The sequence below is a fragment of the Olea europaea genome, unplaced genomic scaffold, assembly GCF_002742605.1.
Source record: "Olea europaea var. sylvestris unplaced genomic scaffold, O_europaea_v1 scaffold437, whole genome shotgun sequence".
Taxonomy (NCBI): Eukaryota; Viridiplantae; Streptophyta; class Magnoliopsida; order Lamiales; family Oleaceae; genus Olea; species Olea europaea.
In genome coordinates, this window is record NW_019262676.1 from 240,257 (window position 1) to 259,887 (window position 19,631).

The window sequence follows — 19,631 nt, forward strand, 5'->3', positions numbered from 1 at the left end:
TAATTTATTTTGGGTCCGATTGTTCATTTGAGCTTGTTCAGCAATGGAAAGGGGAAACAAGAAAAGAGTTAGAGGAGGAGGAGGAGAAGAAGAAGAATGAAACAAATCAAGAGAAGAAACCAGAATATGAAGAGTTTGATTATGTTAAAAAAGAGAAGGGTTATGAATTTTTTGATGAGATTGGAGTTTTTGATTTCCCTTGGCTCAAAGAGAGTGTGAAAAACTTTAAAGGGGATGAAAATTTTGAATTGGAAGATGCATTTGCACCTTCTTGTTCATATCTTGAAGAATTTCCCACCACTTCAACACCAGATTTTGATCAATTTTGTGTTCAGAATTTGTCAGATCAAAAATGTGTTGATGACAACAAGTTTGATGACGACTTATGGCAATTCAAAGTTGATGATCTCGATCCAGCGGATTGCATTTGGAGCTCTGTGATTGATCAGCCTCTTGATGTTGGGTTGAACAAATTTTAGAGATTCATCTTTGAATTGCATTATATTCTAATTACAAGAATGAATGTATTCATTTTGCTTTTTTTTTTTTTTTTGTATTGATTTAGTTTATTGAGGCTTTGAATTTAAGTCTCAATGATTGAGTGTCATCATAGTTAGAATTTTTCTTTGTGCAGATCGATTTTCAATCTCTTTGCATTAGTTCTTTGTTTGAGGCGTGTGAGAGCCGGCTCGAATGTAAGGTTACTTAGAAAGTTGCTTAAGACTCAATATTTTGACAATGCTCGAAATTTTGAAAACTTGCATACTTTCACAAAATAAAAGTCATCGCAACCAAGTTAAAGACGTTTGATCTTTCCCCTTTTTTGGTTCTTGAAAGTCTAACGAACTTGTAAATTATCGATTAGCACATGCCATCACTGTAAAATATAAAAATTCAGAAGAAATCATGTTATTCAATTAATGTAAAAATAAGACAAGTGAAAAGCCACTTTTTGTCTTCCTTTAAAACAACTATTTAATTATTACACTCATTTTTAACTATACATTCACATAATAACATATTCTACACGTATACCCAAAATATTTTCCTGTTTTTTCATCTCACATTCTTCAAAAAATCATTATTCAAGATATCAATTTTTCAAAATAATGACCATCAAATAAGGGCTAAATGTGTTTTGTTGCTATAACTTTCAGAAGAAAATAATATTAAATCATTGGAAGGGTTCATTGGTATGTGAGTGAACTTTATCGATAGGGTAGTTTGACACAAATCCAAAGAAGTTATCATCAGACAAATTGTGTTTGAAAATACTTGAATATGCTTAGAAAATTTTGTTAAACAGTATTTGGTTATAATTCTCTCGACTCGATCGAATGGGAGAATATAAACACTTTTATTCCTCTTGTTTAGCTTTCAATTCTCGATTCTTTTTTACTTTGTCTTTTATACCATATCCTGCTACAATGAATGTAAGCTATGCGTATTGGTCAAGATACTAGGCGCTATGCGTATTGACTAGTACAGTACTGAAGCTAACGCATTAAATATCCGGCTTGGGAAGTATATTGGTCGTGTTATTTCCTCTTAGGTAGATGAAATAAAGTAAAACCCAACAATTAAGAGGAGGTTGAGTCGACATCAACAATAATAAAATGTTCTAAACTTAGAATCCTATCAATCTTATATATTTAAACACGTTCTAATCTTATAAGCTCATGGTTTAAAAGTAATTATTTAAGAATTTCTTATACTTAGCCAAAAGTAATCTTTATTTAGCCAAATTATATGCTAAAGTAAATCTATAAATGAAGATGAAAGTCAAAAGAAGGCCAAGAAAAGGCCAAAGAACCCGTGCCCTGTAGCCCCCATTATTTCCGCGTTTACCGGCCCTTATTATCACGAGTAATTTTTGCGAACACTCGTACAATCGTAGTGTATAAATTTTCGTTTGATTAATCTTAATAATTTTTCCCAACTTTTGATTACAAGTTTACAGAGATGAAAACACGCATAGTAACAGCAAAAGCGTGTAACCACTTTTCTCTATCTCAAACCTTTTAATCAGATTTTTGCTATTTCTCTGCTTGATTATTCCTTTTACAAGATTTCTTGGACCTAAAGTACTGAAAATTTTGCCCACTTTTTCTAAGGTGCTTATTTTGGTACAAATATTGGACAGATTCTTCTTACAGATATACACTCCATTTTAAGACCTCGTATCGTTCACACAATTTACTGGGTTCTATTTAATTTAGTTTACATCTCCAGACTTGAATCTTGGATTAAGGCTTGATTTTGATCGATTTGTTTCAATTTTTTTCTGGGTGTCTTCAATTTCATGTTGTAGATGTGTTGTGTTTAATTTTCGATCTTGAAGATTGAAAGATGAAGATGAAGCTCCGAAAATCAGTTCTTTTCTTGCTGATGACTGCGGTTCTTGCTCCTATTGTTCTTTACACTAATAATCTTGGAACCTATTACACTTCACCTTCTTGTAAATTCCCTTATCATCTTCTTTTTCTTCTCAATTTTCTGTGTTTTTTCCCCTCTGAATTATGTTAAGAGATCCGTTTGGCTTCTGTTTTTCTTGCAGCTAGGAATGAATTTCTTGAAGAAGTTTCATCCTTTGTAAGTTTTGATTGTTTTTCCCCTTGTTTTGATGGGCAAAGATTTAATTTTTCTTATGTTCTTGAATTATTGGAATTTCTATTGCAGACATTTGGTGGTGAAATCAGGCCTTTAAATATTCTACCTCAGGTTTGGATTCTTGATTTTCCTTTTCTTTTTATATTCTGGGAATTTTTGGTTTAATGGAAATTTCAGATCTTTACTCTTCTGATTCGTTGTAATTTCTGTGCATTTTCATAGGAGTCTTCTGCAATACTGAAAGAACCATTGGGGGCTGTTTATTCTGATAATTCAATTCAATCTGTTTTAAATTATTCTGATGATTCGATCCGGGAGAATTCGCGAATCACAAGACAACTCACTGAAGGTTCTCATTTAAATCATTGTCTTGGAATTGAATTAAGTCTATTTTTGTGTCATATTTCGTTCAACTTTTAAAATGCCATCTAACGGTGTTGTCTGCATTTGCTAGAATCGTTGAGCACTAGTGATGGCAACAAGCAGGATGTGGACAGGAATCCGATTAGACTGCTGGTGACTGATACTGTGCACGAAGCTCGGACTGATGGGGAAAGTTCAAAGAATATTGAATTAGCTGGGGGAAAGGGAAGCGATGAAGCAAAAATTGATCCCGAGAAAGAAAATAATTCTCAAAATCCCGAGCACATATTGGTCAATTCCTCTGGAGGAAAGGTTTAATTATATATAGTTATTTTTTTTCTTTGATTAGCTCTGCTGTCATTTTAATGCCTATTGTTCCAAATTCATATGTACTTCATTTTAAGATTTGGGATATACATTTAGTTTCTTCTTAAGGTTTAAACTTTCACTTTTGTTTTGTGTAGAAAGGGAGAAAAAAGGATGAGGAAAGAGGGGGCAGTTACTTGAGGCTTAGTTATAACCCATTATTTAGTTATACCATTATAAACTCTGGTATTGAAAACTCTCGAGGAACCACAACTAAACCCTGTAAATTTGGGGTCGTCTTCATTGATTATTTGAAGTGGGTTTGTTAATTCTTACGTCTGTATTTTGCAATGATCAAATAATTGAAACCGCGGTTGGTATATAATAGTAGGTTTTTTTTATAGCCTTGCTTTTGTAGGTTGGCTTCTTAGATTTCCGCTCGTAGTTTGTTTTTATTTGGATGTGTATTTGACTTTAGCTAGCATGTGAAGTTACAGTTTTTCTCTTTCTTTTATGGGGTTCTTGTTAGGAAACAAAACACGTGCAACATTCTTCCCGAAGGTCAACCAAAAATAGTAGAAGAGAACAAGGGAAGACTACAACTGAAAAAGAGAATGAACGAACCATTTTGCTGGATGCACGTGTTCGTCATCTTAAGGATCAGCTCATTAGATCCAAGGTTTATCTTTCCCTCTCTTCGACTCGAAACAATCCCCATTTTATAAGAGAGCTCCGTTTGCGTATGAAGGAAGTCCTACGAGCAATTGGGGATGCAACCAAGGATTCCGAGCTTCCAAAAAAGTAAGTCTTATTGTTGGATATCATTGCTTTTCAAAATTTGGACTCGAGCTTTTGATGAAATGGCTTGGAGGTTTTATCATTCTTTTCCTTTCATTTCTTTGGGGTTTCATGAAATGATTTAAACCGCGTCTTCTTTCTTTTGTTATTGTAAATTAACACTTGTCGTGCTCTAATTACAGTGCCAACGAGAAGTTAAAAGCAATGGAGCGAACTTTGGCGAAAGGGAAGCAAATACAAGATGATTGTGCTGCTGTGGTGAAGAAGCTACGTGCAATGCTTCATTCGTCCGAAGAGCAACTCCAAGCTCACAAGAAGCAGACCTTGTTTTTGACGCATTTAACTGCCAAAACAGTTCCTAAAGGACTTCACTGTCTTCCTTTGCGCCTATCAACTGAGTTTTTCATGTTAAATTCTTCTCGACGGCATTTTCCGAATGAAGAAAAATTAATAGATCCCAAGCTATACCATTATGCACTATTTTCGGATAATATATTGGCTGCAGCAGTTGTCGTAAACTCTACTATAACTCATGCAAAGGTAAAAGGACAAATTTATGGTGAAAAATTTCACTTCTAGGTTTTCAGTTGACTCATTTGAAGGTTGAAGAAACATATAGATCTTGTGTTGATTTTGTTTCACTTCAAGTTTAATGTTTCCAAAATTTGATGTTAAATTCTTGTGTGATCCGGAGCAGGATCCTTCAAACCACGTGTTCCACATCGTCACTGACAGGCTCAACTACGCTGCAATGAAGATGTGGTTCTTGGCAAATCCACCAGGCAAAGCTACAATACAGGTTCAGAATGTTGAGGAATTTACATGGTTGAATTCGAGTTACAGTCCGGTTCTTAAACAGTTGGGTTCTTCGTCCATGATTGATTATTACTTCAAGACTCACCGTGTTGAATCCGATCCGAACTTGAAATTCAGAAATCCCAAGTACCTCTCTATCATGAATCATCTGCGCTTTTACCTCCCAGAGATCTTCCCGAAGCTCAACAAGGTATTGTTCTTAGACGATGATATAGTGGTCCAAAAGGATCTCACGGCTCTTTGGTCACTTGATCTAAAGGGGAAGGTGATTGGCGTGATTGAGACGTGTAGAGATAGCTTTCACCGCTTTGATCGTTACCTTAACTTTTCAAACCCTCTTATTTCGAAAATTTTTGAACCTCATGCTTGTGGTTGGGCATTTGGTATGAATATCTTTGATTTGAAGGAATGGAGGAAGCAGAATATTACAGACGTGTACCACAGATGGCAAAATCTGGTAAGAGAAATATATTTGTTTCGTGTACTACTACGGCGTTTTTTTGTTTCGGAGCACTAATTTTGTCGATTTTTTGTCGTCAGAATCACGACAGACTTCTATGGAAATTGGGAACTCTGCCACCTGGTTTGATAACCTTTTGGAATCACACTTTCACTCTTGATAAATCGTGGCACGTCTTGGGGCTTGGCTATAACCCAAATGTGCCTCAAAAGGAAATCGAGCGGGCAGCAGTCATACATTACAATGGCAACTTGAAACCATGGCTGGAGATCAGCATATCAAAATTTCGGAACTACTGGGCAAAATATGTCGATTACAATCACCTATATTTGCGAGAGTGCAACATCAATCCATAAATGACCTACAATTTCTCCTCCGGGGACGTCTTTCCGGATGACAGCCCCCGTTTAGTTCACAGGTCCGTGCACTCTCGATTATCACGCAATGCTGCTAGTTGTTACATGATTCTTTATATTTTATGCGTAGTTTTGCTCCGTGTTAACTTTTTTGAACTCATTTTCGAGTCACTCACATTGTAAATCACTGGTCCGGTATAATAAATTTGTTAGAAGTGTCGGAAGCCATGTATTTGTTGTCTTTGTTCGTCCAAACTCGCTCAAGGCCGCCGTGAACCCGATGAGATCTCATTATCTGCTTCATGTCGAACAACTTTATACCAAAATAGGTCTGTACTAATTTCATGAAATCCGATAGATCATCGGCAAATTTTGTAGGGACAAAACTTTTACTAAGAATCCAAAAATGATACGTGCTACGAAAAGTTAAACCATGCCGGGGCCATTGAAAGTCCAGATGCCGTAAACAACTCGGCAAAGTGGAAGGAACATATTCCCGGTTGCTTGTTCTTTGAGAAATCAATACCTTGGCACTTGAGCAATGCTATAGAATCTGGTCGACGTTAAGTTCCTGTTTGTCTCTCATTCTTTCAAAGTTGTTTATTTTAATCTTTTTACAAATATTTTCAATCAAATATTTACACAATAAAATATTATATACGTAAACTCAAAACTTTTTATACTTTTTAATTATACATACTCTAAAAATTCACTACTTGGTGAATTTTTGAAATGTCATTGTTTTAAATATTGATGTGAAATTCCAAATCCAAAAAATTGAAAAAAAAAAAGTGAAAAACATTTTTTCACTCTTAAATTAAAAAAAATATATTTATTTGAAAAGTAATTTTTGTTTTGCTATCATAATAACTGGTTTAATTATTTATATCTTTTATATGTAAGAAATTTATTTTAAAACCTACTTATTTACTTTTATTTTTAGCCAAAAATTAAAGAAGATAATGGGAGAAAAAAAAATACTAATATGATGTTTGAAATTGAATTACATTGATAAGAAAATGAAAGTTGAGCTCCTTAACGTTCAAAAGGTTCAACGTATTGAACATACTTAAACATGTGAATTTTTCTTTGGCATTTTTTTCATCCAACATGAAAGTTGAGTTCAACTTTATAATTCCTATGAGAGATGGCTAATTAAGTCCTTGTTTGGCCTCAATTATTTCAAATTATAATTTACTTTATTTTTAACCACATAATCCACATAATCTTCTATGAAATAATATTACACTTAAATTGAAAATTTTCCTTCTTTTTCAACCATACATTTTTCAAAAAATTACTATTCCAAAAATTATAAATTGAAATAATGGGGGTTAAACTGGGGCATAATTCAATCTTTTACTAATTTATTTATTTGAAATATTATTTATTTAATTATTTTATAAAAACATAAATTACTAAATAAATTATTAAGTTAAATTACAAAAAAGATTAAATTCATTAATAAATATAAAAAAAACATAGAACAATTAATAAAAATACTACAACAACAAAAATATGAAATCATGCCATCAGAAAATAGTACAATGCATTTCGAATTTGGATAGACGATATTACAAAGTCGCAAATTTTTGCAATTTAATTCTCGGAAGTCATATGTTCATCCCACAAATGATCAATTAATGTATTTCGAGGTGCAATGTGAGTTTTTTACGTATCCCTTTTTTAAAAATAAAATTAGATTATGTATGTCATTGTTTAATATATTTCGTGTTAACTTTAATAAATAATCGTGTTTATTGTATTTTAAATTGTTTTCGTCTTTTAACTAATTTATTAATAATTATGTCTTATATTTAAAATTTATTTTAAATATAAATAATAATAATTTATTGTATTAAAAAATATATAGCACAAATAACATAAATATCTTTAACAAATTTATTTGAAAAATGTTAAATAAGGGCAAAAGAGACATTTTACACTTTGCACAAAAAAATGGTGCAAAATGAATAGGTGCAAAGTTTGGTGTTTGTACCAAAAAATGGTGCAATGGTGCAACCATTGGAGATTTCCTAAATGAGGTTGGAAACCTCGATCTTGAACCGGCTTTGATTTTTTAATTGTATTTTATGTTTTACAATTTTAATCGTAATTAAAAAATAATAAGTAAACATTGCTATAAATGAGGATCTTTTTAATCCTCACTTTTGAAATTTAAAAATCTATAACCACACCACACCACACCACACCACACCAGTTGGAGGCCACTTCTAATTTTCCTCCACATAAGCATGTTGTTGTCAAATTTGCATCACGGACTCACAGCATGATTGTATGCGCACATACACTCAAAAATTCAACCGCTGCTAATTGTAGCACTAAATTTCTTAATATTTTTCATCGAATTTTTATATCGACGTTCAATTAATTAGCACATCTCGTCATTAATGATAATTTTTGTCAAAAATTTCACTTTCAATGTTTTGAAATTGGGAAATAATATTCGTCACACTTTTTCATATATTAACGAAGAAATTGTTTTATACCGTCTCGATCCTTTTGGGATGTAAACTATTATTAGATGTGCTATTTAATGAAAAATTAAATATAAGAGACACATAAGTGCTACATTACACAAAGATTAAGAACATCAAATGTAATAAAAAGATGAAAGTAAAGTATGGCTAGAATATAATTATTCTTAATTTACTCTATGCATAAAACATTACTTTAACAATTAACATAGCCAAGTCCCACCTCTGTGCGGTTTTCTCCAATTACCTGCAGTTGAACATAGAGACAAATAAACTCGCTAATGATCCGTGACGAGTTTATTTCGAATCTTAGTGGAAAGGACAGGAGAGAACAGTATCAGAAACAAAACAACTGACGGGGAAGTCGCATTGCAGTCTTTTCCAGTAGTCCATCCTTTCTCTCTACTTTCTGCAGCAAATAAACAAATTTTCAATGATAAAGGTGGTCTCTTGATTGCTCATTTAAAATTACTAAGCAGTTGAAAAAGAGGCTGAGATCTCTGTACAAAAAGTTGTCTTCTTGCATTCATTGAAGACGCCATCTCCATGTTTTCAAGATTGATTCAAGAAAATATTCAGGAGACAAACAGCGATGGTTATGGCCAAATGGGTGGCGGAGACCCATGTTTGGTACTCACCTCAGACCAAAAACCCCGACTCCGGTGGACGGCCGACCTCCATGAACGNGGGGGGGGGGGGGGGGTGGAGCCTCAAGAACATGTAAGATTTATAGATTTTCGCCTCATCGGAAACTACGTCTCCTGCCTCTATAGTAACTCACTATGATAAAAAAGGTTTTACAATAGAAAATCACACACCTATCTCCTTTAATCTGCCTTTCTCTCTTTTTGATGATAGTTATAAAGACTAAGGGCGGCCTCCTACTTATAAGATAAATTAGATAAATAATTAGCATCGGCAATAATTAGGCTTCACAATTTAAGGCCCTGTTTGAGCCGTTAAAATGAAAAATATGACCATTATCCGTCACATCAAGTCACCATATTTGATTTTTTATATCTTGTGTGAGGTCCATGATACCTATATTTTTTATTCTCATTTTTACAATAATGTGGTTCAAATGGAGGGCTAAAAGTTATGACCTAATGAAATAAGAAAAAGAAGTCAAAATCTTGTCTATCCTTGCTCCGTCGACCTATTTCAAAACTTCTCAAATGCATTTATGGATGTTTTTCTTTATTGTTCCCTTCTATTTTAAACATGTTCTATCTTTTTCTTCGTGTATTATTATTAGTTTTGGGTGCCTGAAATATTGAAATACTCTTATGTATTTGTCTTGCAAATGTTAGGACAACCGGATTAAGAAATTTAAGTTTGCTTTTCCTAATCAAGTACACATGAACAGTTGAATGGTTCTTAAAAGCCCGGTTAGTACACATAAAAGCCCGGTTAGTCGTGAAATTTGGTAAGTCCTAGTATATGCAACTGGGCAGGCATCAAAGATTATAAGTATTTTTCTGGCTGTACCCACTTCCCACCCCTATCTCCTGAATCATCACACCACGTGTCCACACAAAAACCACAGCAAAATTAAAAGGGTGCTACACTTTCCGCTACATTCAACTTGGCGATGAGGGATTCTCGCCCCTGACATGTCAGATATCTATATCGGTAAATATGGTTTAACAAGTGATATCCGACTCAACTAGATTTGGTCATAAGCCATTTGTCATTTAGGATGCTTAAGTAAGCTATCACCTTAATGATATTTTCAATTAGTAGTTCTTCCTATTATAAATCCATCAAACAGTTTGCATTGTTTGTGGTTGTGCTCCTGAAGCACGACTTTTCATGTATGACACTGATGAATGTGCTTTGAGTTGACATTAATCACTAAATCATTTTTCTAAGACAAACTTGATTTGTTGAGATCGCAGAGTGGAAACTTGATATAATAAATGTGTTCTGAATAAGAATTATAATTATTTGACATGTATGAACACGTCTAAATTTGCAGAAGCTACCCCAAAGGCTTTACTGCGGACAATGGGTGTTAAGGGACTGACTCTATTTCATTTGAAGAGTCACCTCCAGGTTTGCTTTCCTTTTATTTTAAAAATAATCTCTTGTACTTCAGCGTAATATCATATCTTGGTACAGAAATACAGAATGGGTAAGCAACAGGGGAAAGATCTTGGCGAGGCTTCAAAAGATTGTAAGTCTAGTTTTTTCCATAGCTGTCTCTTTGTGTAACTTCTTATTTGCTGCTTTGAATCCCTCCTAATTATTTAGAGCATAATGTGTTAATTTGACAAGACATATTTTGGTGATTATATTGCATAACAGCCTCGTAATGTTCTTTCCCTGAAAGAAAAAGGGAAAAATATGTGAAGAGAAAAAATCCAGAGAACTAATCGTGTTAGGTCAATCCCCCGCTCTCCCCAACCTCAAATGGAGAGAATTTGATTATTATATCAAGAGAGGTTTTGCTTAGGAAGTTACTAGGAGCAGTTCTTGCATTTCTATATCCATAATTTTTGACTGACCTTTTACCTGCCAAATGGAAGGTCTTTCCGCTTCATATCTTCTGGATGCCCCTCACTCAAGCAGTCCTAAAAACTTGCCAGATTCTGACATCACCGAGTAAGAATTTTTATTCTTGTTTAAGAAGTCTATAACACATGCATACGCTTCAGTTAGTTGCTACAATTGAAACTTAATATTATTTTTAATGTTTGGATCATATATCCAGGGGCTTTGAAGTCGAGGAGGCATTAAGAGCACAAATGGAAGTTCAAAGCAAACTGCACTTGCAAGTTGAAGTAAGCCCCCCCCCCCCCCCACCCCCCCCATTCAACTTTCAATATTTCAAGAAAGTCGACCTTTCAAGTGATTTTGAAATACTGGACTCTAGTTCATATTCGACTGAGTAGAGCCTAATGATGTACGAATCTCCTCTACCTCAAACTTTTTATAGGTGTATTTGGGGTCTGGTATATATTAGGCGTTCTAAACGCAATTTATGTTGTCCTAAATTTCCTACATGTATAAAGGGTTATTTGTAATGGTGAAATCCTGCAGCTGCTAGGGGACGTTACTCTCACATTGAGAGTGAACCACTTTAATCTATGTATTTTGTGCATGTTTGTGATTTTTCGTTTTGCATAATATTGCTATTGTAATTGGGATTGAGGGTTAGTCCAAAATATTACACCAAGATATTCTCCAAACTAGCTGCAAACCTTTGCTCCAGTAGACTGAATCTATCTTTACCATGGTTTATACAGGCTGAAAAACATTTGCAAATTCGTCAAGATGCTGAGAGAAGGTATATGGCTATGCTGGAGCAAGCCTGCAAGATGCTGGTCGATCAAATTATTGGATCTGCAGTCATAAATGACGATGGAGAGGGTTATCAAGAGAAAGGAACAGAGTCAACCCCTAGCGCTTCCCGTAATCCAATTAGATCGTGCAAATCGTCATCTATCAACGAATTGGGAATCCAGTGCCCTGAACATGTGTCTCCTGAAGTTCGTACTCAACATGCTGTTCATTCAACTGAAAGCTGCCTTACCTCCTATGAGATTCCTGTAGGATCTTCACCAGAAAGAAAGAGGCAAATGCTGAACATGGATTTGACAACTGTCTTTCATATCGGGTGAATCGGATTTCAGAAACCCAGATTTGCACGTGGTACAAGTTAACTCGCGTGGAAATATTGGTGTATAAAAATTAAAAAAAATGTAACTACGCTCCTATTTCATTTCCGTTGTTTCTTGGATTTGAAACAGGCTGAGTTCTCCTGTGGAATGTTTGGTTCCGGAATTAGATAGCATTTGGCAGTACTGATGAAGAAAAAAAAGTTAAAATCTTATCCAATGTACTATATGATCGAGTTCTAGTCAGTACTGTAAGTCAGATCCACTTCGTCTTTTATGAAATTGGCAGACAACATAGTTGAACTATCTTAGCTGAAGTTGTAAACCGAAACTGCTGATGTTTTCATATCAAGATTGGACCTCTTTCTATTACTAAGCAGTCCAATGTTTATGATAGACCAAGTTTTGCATAAGCATATAGATACTAGATAAATGTAGTTGCAAAAGAATTAAAATTCGTTATGCATTTAAATAGAAGTATCAACTATTTTGCATGTATTGATATGATCCTCTATTTTATTTTTTTAAAGATGAACATGTAGAGGTGGGCACATGTCGGTTTCTGATAACACAACCATCAAATTGACATTTCAATTTTGATGAAATTCCTACTTGAAATTAAACCGACCTTAAAATTGATTTGAATCGGCTCGGTTTTGGCTAGTTAGTCGGTTTTAAGGATAAAATGCCCCGCTCTAGATGAAATTTTGACTCTTTTGTATGTTGGCTCCCTATTTCTATAAGTTCGTGTTAAGTCTTATATTTCAATGTTACTTGCGTTTACGCGTCTCTTTGTTGAACGAACAATATGTAATGTTACACATGCATATAACCATACCAAATCGCATGCAATGCCAAATATATATTAGTAAATATGACGCAGCATAGTTGACAATAGTTCAATTTAGTTACTAACACGGTTAAAATTCGTACTCGAATTAACCAGTGAAGATAGAAAGGGGATAAAACTGAATACTTACAATAATGGTTATAAAAATGGCAATAGTCAACAACATATTGTGTGAAAAATCAATCATCCATATTATTGTATTGAAGAAACCATGCAGCAGAAAGGAGAACTAGACCAACAAAGTTATGAAATTAAATTGTGTTACAATATTGTCTTTTGTTTCTGGCGTTTTCTTAGATATCAGAAGATCAGATTTAAAAAAGTTTTAAATCTTAAATAAGATAGTTTAACATTATATCAAAGTACTAAATATTCAAGAACTCCGACCTCGATTCCTTCATATGTGTCAAAATACACCCAGAGTGGGCCATTGATGAAAACTTTGCATGTGTTTCTGAGAAGGAACGTGTGATATATCCCAACTCTCGCCGCTACCTATTTATTAATGAAAACTGTGCACGTGTTTCTTCGACCTCGTGGCCATTACTCACACTTCCACATCTTACACTATATATATTCTTCTCTTGTTATTAAATCTTGCTCATGTTCTGGTCAAGAATTCATGCAGTTACATGTACAAATAATTATGGTAACTCGTACCCCCCCCCACCCCCCCCATTCAACTTTCAATATTTCAAGAAAGTCGACCTTTCAAGTGATTTTGAAATACTGGACTCTAGTTCATATTCGACTGAGTAGAGCCTAATGATGTACGAATCTCCTCTACCTCAAACTTTTTATAGGTGTATTTGGGGTCTGGTATATATTAGGCGTTCTAAACGCAATTTATGTTGTCCTAAATTTCCTACATGTATAAAGGGTTATTTGTAATGGTGAAATCCTGCAGCTGCTAGGGGACGTTACTCTCACATTGAGAGTGAACCACTTTAATCTATGTATTTTGTGCATGTTTGTGATTTTTCGTTTTGCATAATATTGCTATTGTAATTGGGATTGAGGGTTAGTCCAAAATATTACACCAAGATATTCTCCAAACTAGCTGCAAACCTTTGCTCCAGTAGACTGAATCTATCTTTACCATGGTTTATACAGGCTGAAAAACATTTGCAAATTCGTCAAGATGCTGAGAGAAGGTATATGGCTATGCTGGAGCAAGCCTGCAAGATGCTGGTCGATCAAATTATTGGATCTGCAGTTGTAAATGACGATGGAGAGGGTTATCAAGAGAAAGGAACAGAGTCAACCCCTAGCGCTTCCCGTAATCCAATTAGATCGTGCAAATCGTCATCTATCAACGAATTGGGAATCCAGTGCCCTGAACATGTGTCTCCTGAAGTTCGTACTCAACATGCTGTTCATTCAACTGAAAGCTGCCTTACCTCCTATGAGATTCCTGTAGGATCTTCACCAGAAAGAAAGAGGCAAATGCTGAACATGGATTTGACAACTGTCTTTCATATCGGGTGAATCGGATTTCAGAAACCCAGATTTGCACGTGGTACAAGTTAACTCGCGTGGAAATATTGGTGTATAAAAATTAAAAAAAATGTAACTACGCTCCTATTTCATTTCCGTTGTTTCTTGGATTTGAAACAGGCTGAGTTCTCCTGTGGAATGTTTGGTTCCGGAATTAGATAGCATTTGGCAGTACTGATGAAGAAAAAAAAGTTAAAATCTTATCCAATGTACTATATGATCGAGTTCTAGTCAGTACTGTAAGTCAGATCCACTTCATCTTTTATGAAATTGGCAGACAACATAGTTGAACTATCTTAGCTGAAGTTGTAAACCGAAACTGCTGATGTTTTCATATCAAGATTGGACCTCTTTCTACTACTTAGCAGTCCAATGTTTATGATAGACCAAGTTTTGCGTAAGCATATAGATACTAGATAAATGTAGTTGCAAAAGAATTAAAATTCGTTATGCATTTAAATAGAAGTATCAACTATTTTGCATGTATTGATAAGATCCTCTATTTTATTTTTTTAAAGATGAACATGTAGAGGTGGGCACATGTCGGTTTCTGATAACACAACCATCAAATTGACATTTCAATTTTGATGAAATTCCTACTTGAAATTAAACCGACCTTAAAATTGATTTGAATCGGCTCGGTTTTGGCTAGTTAGTCGGTTTTAAGGATAAAATGCCCCGCTCTAGATGAAATTTTGACTCTTTTGTATGTTGGCTCCCTATTTCTATAAGTTCGTGTTAAGTCTTATATTTCAATGTTACTTGCGTTTACGCGTCTCTTTGTTGAACGAACAATATGTAATGTTACACATGCATATAACCATGCCAAATCGCATGCAATGCCAAATATATATTAGTAAATATGACGCAGCATAGTTGACAATAGTTCAATTTAGTTACTAACACGGTTAAAATTCGTACTCGAATTAACCAGTGAAGATAGAAAGGGGATAAAACTGAATACTTACAATAATGGTTATAAAAATGGCAATAGTCAACAACATATTGTGTGAAAAATCAATCATCCATATTATTGTATTGAAGAAACCATGCAGCAGAAAGGAGAACTAGACCAACAAAGTTATGAAATTAAATTGTGTTACAATATTGTCTTTTGTTTCTGGCGTTTTCTTAGATATCAGAAGATCAGATTTAAAAAAGTTTTAAATCTTAAATAAGATAGTTTAACATTATATCAAAGTACTAAATATTCAAGAACTCCGACCTCGATTCCTTCATATGTGTCAAAATACACCCAGAGTGGGCCATTGATGAAAACTTTGCATGTGTTTCTGAGAAGGAACGTGTGATATATCCCAACTCTCGCCGCTACCTATTTATTAATGAAAACTGTGCACGTGTTTCTTCGACCTCGTGGCCATTACTCACACTTCCACATCTTACACTATATATATTCTTCTCTTGTTATTAAATCTTGCTCATGTTCTGGTCAAGAATTCATGCAGTTACATGTACAAATAATTATGGTAACTCGTACCCGGAAAGGAGATCTTTTTCTATTACCTTTCTTGCTTTATGTGGCCATTTCCTCAGCAAAATTTTCACAGGGCCATGAACGCTCATTTGGAACCAAATTTGAATTAATTCACAGGCATTCCCTGCAAAGAAATCAGAACAATGTGATGCAGCATATGACTCGACTGGAGCACATTAAATTGCTGCTTCATCGGGATATCACCAGACAACGGGCAATTTCACAAAGGCGAGGACTAAAGCACGCCAGTGCTGTTATCAGAAGACAAGTTCGGGCGAATACCAGAGTGACTAATGATCGGAATGCATCGGGGAAATTGCCGATGCATTCAGGTGCTGATTATGGGATCGGAGAATACTTCGTGTCGTTTAAGGTTGGAACCCCGGCTCAGAGATTCATGCTGATTGCTGACACTGGAAGTGACCTGACTTGGATGAAGTGTCGGTATAAATGTCAAGGTGCCACGTGTAACCAGACGTCGTCAGGTCGAGGGGATTTTCATCCGGACCGGTCGAGTTCTTTCAGGACTATACCTTGTTCCTCAAGAAAGTGCAAGATTGAACTTGCAAATCTCTTCTCTCTTGCTCACTGCCCTTCTCCATTGTCCCCTTGCGCCTACGATTTCTCGTACTTGTATTGTCCATTCGTGTCTAATACTGGATAGTATTAACAAGATTGAAACTCTAATTGTTTGTTCTTGTTACGGTTATATTAGGTACTCTGACGGATCAGAAGCCCTTGGACTATTTGCTCAGGAAACAGTAACAATTCGACTTACTAATGAAAGAACGGCAAGACTAAACAATGTTCTGGTTGGATGCACCGAGTCATCCCATGGCACTTTCGAGACAGCTGATGGTGTCTTAGGACTTGGTTACAGAAATTACTCCTTTACTCTTAAAGCAGCTGAGAAATTTGGGGGCAAATTCTCTTACTGTCTGGTTGATCACTTGAGCCCAAAAAATGTATCGAGTTATCTCGTCTTTGGCAACGACAAACAAGCTACAGCAACGCCACCTGACAAAATGCTATATACAGAGCTTCTCCTGGGGAAGATCAATTCATTCTACGCTGTAAACATCAAAGACATTTCTATTGGTGGTAATGATATTGTACTATCTCGTCTAAAAGTTTAAACAGCTTGATAATTAAGATGAAACTTCGCTATAATTTGAGTGACTAAAAGTGCTTTTAACCTCATTTAAATTTAGTCTTCTACGAGTCTCCTCACACTATTCCTGAATGGGTGGAAATGAGCCTACAACTTAGAACCTTACCAGCTATGATATCACGTTAAATTATTTTATCTAAAAGCTCAAGCAGTTTGATCATCGGTGCATTTACTTAATTGAGTTTAATCTCCAACAGGTACAATGTTGCAAATCCCACCTCAAGTATGGAACGTGAACGACCAAGGTGGAGTAATCCTCGACTCTGGGTCAAGCCTAACGTTCTTGACTCAACCCTCATATCAACCCGTAATGGCTGCCCTGAAGCATTCCCTATCAAATTTCTCAAAATCAAAACTGGACATTGAACCTATGGACTACTGTTTTAATTCAACAGGATTTAATGAGTCTATGGTGCCAAAACTAGAGTTTCATTTTGCAGATGGAGCAATATTTGAAGCACCTTTTAAAGGCTATGTCATTGATGCTGCTGAGGAAGTGAAATGTCTAGGGATTGTGTCTGCAAGTTGGCCTGGAACCTCTATTATTGGCAACATTATGCAACAAAATCATATTTGGGAATTTGATCTTATTAATAAGAGATTGGGTTTTGCAAGGTCTTCTTGCACCTAAATGTAGTACAATATATGTAAAAACAGAGACTTCGTAGGGGGTTTGTTATCCCAATGTTGCGAGTTTTCGATACATAATAAAAACTTTGATCATTATGAGTATTACTAAAAATTTGTGAAGAGACTCATAAGAAAAAAGGAAGGAAATTTCTTGACTTGTTATTTAGTACGAATTGATGAAATGACATGATCCATAAAAATCACGAATGTGAAATTTTCTTTATTAGTCCTCAACCTATGAATGTTGTTGCACATTGGTCCCTTACCTCTTCTTTTTCACATCATCATCCCAACCTCCAATTATGTAGTGTCTTAGGTCTCTAGCACATGGTTTTCGCCCGTTTGTCCATCAGTGCATGTTTAGGTAAGCATAAAAAATTTAGTTACAAGTCCAAATCTGCTATCTCGAAGTTGTTGCCTTATTAGTACATTTTTAACACCTCGACACGTCATCTCTTCGTAGCAAATGAGAAGATGCCAACTCAATTTCAAATGAAAAAGTGATGTACTAAAGTGTAATAAATATATTGGTGGAACTGTCAAAGGGACAACAACTTTGAAACTCCGACCTTGTTACAAGTAATAAATAAGTCTTATGCATATTATTATTTAGGCCCTGTTTGGCACCCATTTTTATCAAAATGCATTTTTCTCTTTCTTCTTTTCAACCACACATTCTTTATTAAAATAATATTACACGTAAATAAAAAACTTTTTCTTATTTTTCAACCACACATTTCCCATTAATTTACTATTCAAAAATGCATTTTCACATAAAAATTCCTACCAAACACCCTCTTAGATTGACCTAACTTATAACTTCTCCTAAACTTGCCTCCATTTGGATAATTTATAAATGATCAACTCTATTTTAATAGAAAATTTCTATCTACTTATAAAATAAACCGTTTATAAATTCTTGTCAACTTTCCCAAACTATACTCCTATTTGGGCTCTATTAAAATGTGTTTTTGGAGAGATGTATTTCGAAATAATTTTTTTTTTATTTTTTTTTAAGAATGTGTGGTTAAAAAGAATGAAAAATTTGAGGTTTCATTTAATATTATTTTATTGAACAATATAATTAAAAAAAAGAGAGAAAGATGCATTTTGAATAAAATGAAGCCAAAACAGGGGCTATATCTTGAATTTTTCTTTACGTGTGGAAGTAAAATTGTTGCTGGCTTCTTTGTCTCTATAAACTTCAATAACATTATGCAGTATTCATTACTCGAGTATCTTCACCTGTTTCTTGGAATTTATTGAAAACTCAAAAGTTCAAATTTTAAGGTAGGGATGATAATAAAACTCGCCCATCCCGAACGGGTTGGTAGGGAGGGGCATGGTGGGGCGCCCCATCGCGGGGTGCTTGCCCCGCCCCGTGAAGGAAAAAAATCTAAAAAGAAAGATTGAAAATAATTTTATTTCTAAACATATCCGTTAAAAACTAATTTTAAATTTTTATTTTATTCTTTAATAATAATATAATTCCAAACTTTAAAAATGTAAAATTAATTAATTAAACGGGGCAAAAAGTTGCCCCGTCCGTGCCCCTCCTCGTCTTGGGGGAAACGGGGCGGGGTGGGGACGCCCAGCCCCGAACCCACCCTATTGTCATCACTATTCTAAGGACATCTCTAATGGAGATTTCAAAACACCATTTTGCGTTGATTAGGGTTTATGTGTCATTTTTTTAATATATTTTTTAATAAAATAATAATAATATAATTAATAATTAAGGATTTTTTATATTTAGTAATTATTTTCATTAATTTTACATAATTATTTACAATAAACTAATAATATATTTAATTATTTTCGTAACTTAACGTAATATATTAAACAGATGAATAATTTAGCAATCAATAATAATTCAATATTTTTATTAATTTAACTTTTTTTTATTTAGTAATTTATGTAGTTATAAAATAAATAAATATTTTTTCAAATAAATAAATTGTTAAGAATCGAAAAAATGAAGAAAATGATTATGCCCCATTTGGCCCTTATTCTCTTTCTCATTCTTTTTCTCTTTCTTATTTTTAACCACATAATTTTTCAAAAAATAATATTACACGTAAATCAAAAATTTATCATTCTTTTTCAACCACACATTTTTCAAAAAAATATTATTCCAACCATTAAAATTTAAAAAGAATGG

General features: G+C 34.4%; 4 protein-coding genes across 5 annotated transcripts; all 4 read left to right on the forward strand.

Moving 5' to 3' along the window:
* The first annotated feature begins 1,895 nt into the window (after nt 1-1,895).
* Nucleotides 1,896-5,952, forward strand: LOC111387921 (probable galacturonosyltransferase 4). The gene is made up of 9 exons (XM_023012545.1): nt 1,896-2,458; nt 2,558-2,592; nt 2,680-2,721; nt 2,833-2,959; nt 3,065-3,285; nt 3,809-4,080; nt 4,260-4,617; nt 4,775-5,350; nt 5,434-5,952. Exons 1-9 carry the CDS (start codon nt 2,350-2,352, stop codon nt 5,707-5,709), a joined length of 2,016 nt encoding a protein of 671 aa, XP_022868313.1. The 5' UTR covers nt 1,896-2,349; the 3' UTR covers nt 5,710-5,952.
* Nucleotides 5,953-8,753: 2,801 nt separating this feature from the next.
* On the forward strand, nt 8,754-12,203 carry LOC111387904 (protein PHR1-LIKE 3-like). The gene is made up of 7 exons (XM_023012511.1): nt 8,754-8,837; nt 9,518-9,559; nt 10,143-10,262; nt 10,329-10,383; nt 10,736-10,811; nt 10,921-10,990; nt 11,456-12,203. The coding sequence occupies exons 1-7, from the start codon at nt 8,754-8,756 to the stop codon at nt 11,828-11,830; spliced, it is 822 nt and encodes a 273-aa protein (XP_022868279.1). The 3' UTR covers nt 11,831-12,203.
* Nucleotides 12,204-13,445: 1,242 nt separating this feature from the next.
* LOC111387905 lies at nt 13,446-14,165 on the forward strand. The gene is made up of 2 exons (XM_023012512.1): nt 13,446-13,496; nt 13,791-14,165. Exons 1-2 carry the CDS (start codon nt 13,446-13,448, stop codon nt 14,163-14,165), a joined length of 426 nt encoding a protein of 141 aa, XP_022868280.1.
* Nucleotides 14,166-15,604: 1,439 nt separating this feature from the next.
* Nucleotides 15,605-17,625, forward strand: LOC111387889 (aspartic proteinase NANA, chloroplast-like). Of its 2 annotated transcripts, none has more exons than XM_023012483.1 (3): nt 15,605-16,302; nt 16,385-16,770; nt 17,038-17,625. In XM_023012483.1, the coding sequence occupies exons 1-3, from the start codon at nt 15,635-15,637 to the stop codon at nt 17,469-17,471; spliced, it is 1,488 nt and encodes a 495-aa protein (XP_022868251.1). In that variant the 5' UTR covers nt 15,605-15,634; the 3' UTR covers nt 17,472-17,625. The 2 variants fall into 2 exon arrangements, with proteins under 2 accessions (XP_022868251.1, XP_022868252.1); XM_023012484.1 differs by having other exon boundaries at nt 15,605-16,296.
* Nucleotides 17,626-19,631: the final 2,006 nt, after the last annotated feature.

Coding starts and splice junctions, on each gene's coding strand:
- LOC111387921 (XM_023012545.1), top strand. CDS start 2,350: ATGAAGATGAAGCTCCGAAAATCAGTTCTTTTCTTGCTGATGACTGCG. Junction 2,722..2,832: donor CTTTAAATATTCTACCTCAG/GTTTGGATTCTT, acceptor GCATTTTCATAG/GAGTCTTCTGCAATACTGAA. Junction 4,618..4,774: donor CTACTATAACTCATGCAAAG/GTAAAAGGACAA, acceptor GATCCGGAGCAG/GATCCTTCAAACCACGTGTT.
- LOC111387904 (XM_023012511.1), top strand. CDS start 8,754: ATGTTTTCAAGATTGATTCAAGAAAATATTCAGGAGACAAACAGCGAT. Junction 10,263..10,328: donor ATTTGAAGAGTCACCTCCAG/GTTTGCTTTCCT, acceptor ATCTTGGTACAG/AAATACAGAATGGGTAAGCA. Junction 10,812..10,920: donor CCAGATTCTGACATCACCGA/GTAAGAATTTTT, acceptor TCATATATCCAG/GGGCTTTGAAGTCGAGGAGG.
- LOC111387905 (XM_023012512.1), top strand. CDS start 13,446: ATGTACGAATCTCCTCTACCTCAAACTTTTTATAGGTGTATTTGGGGT. Junction 13,497..13,790: donor ATAGGTGTATTTGGGGTCTG/GTATATATTAGG, acceptor TGGTTTATACAG/GCTGAAAAACATTTGCAAAT.
- LOC111387889 (XM_023012483.1), top strand. CDS start 15,635: ATGCAGTTACATGTACAAATAATTATGGTAACTCGTACCCGGAAAGGA. Junction 16,303..16,384: donor GCCTACGATTTCTCGTACTT/GTATTGTCCATT, acceptor CGGTTATATTAG/GTACTCTGACGGATCAGAAG. Junction 16,771..17,037: donor CAAAGACATTTCTATTGGTG/GTAATGATATTG, acceptor AATCTCCAACAG/GTACAATGTTGCAAATCCCA.